This window comes from Nothoprocta perdicaria, unplaced genomic scaffold, assembly GCF_003342845.1.
Source record: "Nothoprocta perdicaria isolate Ctin4 unplaced genomic scaffold, notPer1 scaffold_559, whole genome shotgun sequence".
Classification (NCBI taxonomy): domain Eukaryota; kingdom Metazoa; phylum Chordata; class Aves; order Tinamiformes; family Tinamidae; genus Nothoprocta; species Nothoprocta perdicaria.
Genome location: NW_020455820.1, coordinates 21,826 through 23,499, shown reverse-complemented (window position 1 = coordinate 23,499; position 1,674 = coordinate 21,826). Strand labels below are relative to the sequence as shown.

The following is a 1,674-nucleotide window of genomic DNA, read 5'->3' as shown; positions in this document are numbered from 1 at the left end:
CTGTGGGGAAGGGGCAGTGCTGCGGGTAAGGGGCAGCACTGTGGGGAAGGGGCAGTGCTGTGGGGAAGGGGCAGTGCTGTGGGTAAGGGGCTGTGCTGTGGGGAAGGGGCAGTGCTGTGGGGAAGGGGCAGTGCTGCGGGTAAGGGGCTGCGCTGCGGGTAAGGGGCAGCGCGGGGGGCACGGGGCATGCGGGGGCCAGCACGGCTCGTCGGGGACAAGGCGGCCCTGTGTCCCGCAGGACGAGGTCATGAAGGAGACGGTTCTGCAGCACCCGGGCGCCAGCGTCCCCACCGACTTCGCCACCTTCCCCTCCTCGTCCTTCCTCAAGGCGAGAGCCGCCCTGCAGCGGGGCCTGCCGCACGGGGGGACATGGGGGGGACACACTGAGGGGGGGACAGCGGCGGGGGGGACACTGCGGGGGGGTGGTGGCACTGCGGGACATGCGGCAGGGCGCATGGTGACGGGGGGACACGCCACGGAAGGATGGTGGCACAGCGGGGATGGCAGCACGTGGCGCAGCAGGGACAGTGTCAAAGGGGGATGGTGGCGCTGGGGGACACACTGGCACTGGCAGGGCGCTGGGTGGGGGACACAGTGCAGGGGGGTGGTGGCCTGGGGGGCATGGTGACACAGAGGGACCCACCACGGCGGGGATGGTGGCCTGAGGGCTGCAGTGCGGGGGGACGGTGACCCTGGGGGATGGTGGTCCTGGGGGGATCGTGGCACTGGGGGATGGTGGCATTGGAGGACGGTGGTCCCGGGGGGACGGTGGCCCCGGGGACAGCGGCCGGGCCGCGGGCGCTGAGGCCGGGGCGCTGCGGCAGGCGCGCGAGGAGCAGCGCGAGGACACGGTCTACGTGGGCAAGGTGACGTTCCCGTGCGCGCCGGGCCGCGGGCAGCTGCACCGGCTGGTGCTGAGCGGGGAGCAGCTGCTCGCGCTGCACGGCCGCCTGCTGGCCTGAGCCCCCCCGCGCCCCCCAGCTCCCCAATAAACTGCACCCCGCTCCGCACCCTGCGTCCTGCACCGTGTCCTGCGGCACAACCGGCACCGGCCAGGGAGCAGGGGGATCCGGCAGGGCTGGGGAACCGGGACTGCTGGTGCAGCGGGGAGGCATCAGCCAGGGCGGGGGCACTGGCCAGGGCCCGTGGAACCAGGGCTACCGGGGAGGATGGGGGCACGGGAGAGCGTTGGGAACACCGGCGAGGGCGGGGGGAACCGGGGGGCACCAGACAGGGCGGGGGGCGCCGGGGCTACCGGTGAGGGCGGGGGCACCAGCGAGCAGAGGGGACACCGGGGCTACCAGGGCGGGGGGACACCGAGGGCTGCGCCGCGCGGGCCCGGCCGGGTCCGGGCTGCTCGCGGGCGGTGACAGTGACAGTCCCGGCCCCGGCCCCGGTCCCGGTCTCGGTTCCGGTTCCGGTCCCGGCCCCGGTCCCGGTCCCGGTCCCGCTCCGCTGGGGCCACGTGCGGCCCGAGCGCCACGTGCGGCGCCCCGCGCCGGCGCGAAACCTCCCGTCCAATCGCGTGGCGCGGGGGCGGGCGGGACGCCCTCATTGGCCGACGGCAGCAGGGGGCGGGTGCGTGCAGCCCTCCCCGCGCCGCACTGGCGGAGACGGCGGCGAGGGGCGTGGCTCCGCGTCTCCGCGCGCTCATTGGCCGCGCCGCCCATGCGC

At 75.6% G+C, this 1,674-nt stretch overlaps 1 protein-coding gene across 2 annotated transcripts in view; it reads left to right on the top strand.

Annotated features, from left to right (window-relative positions):
- DCTN1 (dynactin subunit 1) overlaps window positions 1-982 on the top strand; it is a 34,673-nt gene extending 33,691 nt beyond the window's left edge. For both annotated transcript variants that reach the window (XM_026048611.1, XM_026048610.1), the window contains exons 26-27: window positions 239-328; window positions 825-982. In XM_026048611.1, coding sequence (XP_025904396.1) covers window positions 239-328; window positions 825-962 — 228 coding nt within the window. In that variant the 3' untranslated portion in view covers window positions 963-982. The remainder of the gene's footprint in view (window positions 1-238; window positions 329-824) is intronic.
- The last annotated feature ends 692 nt before the right edge of the window (window positions 983-1,674 follow it).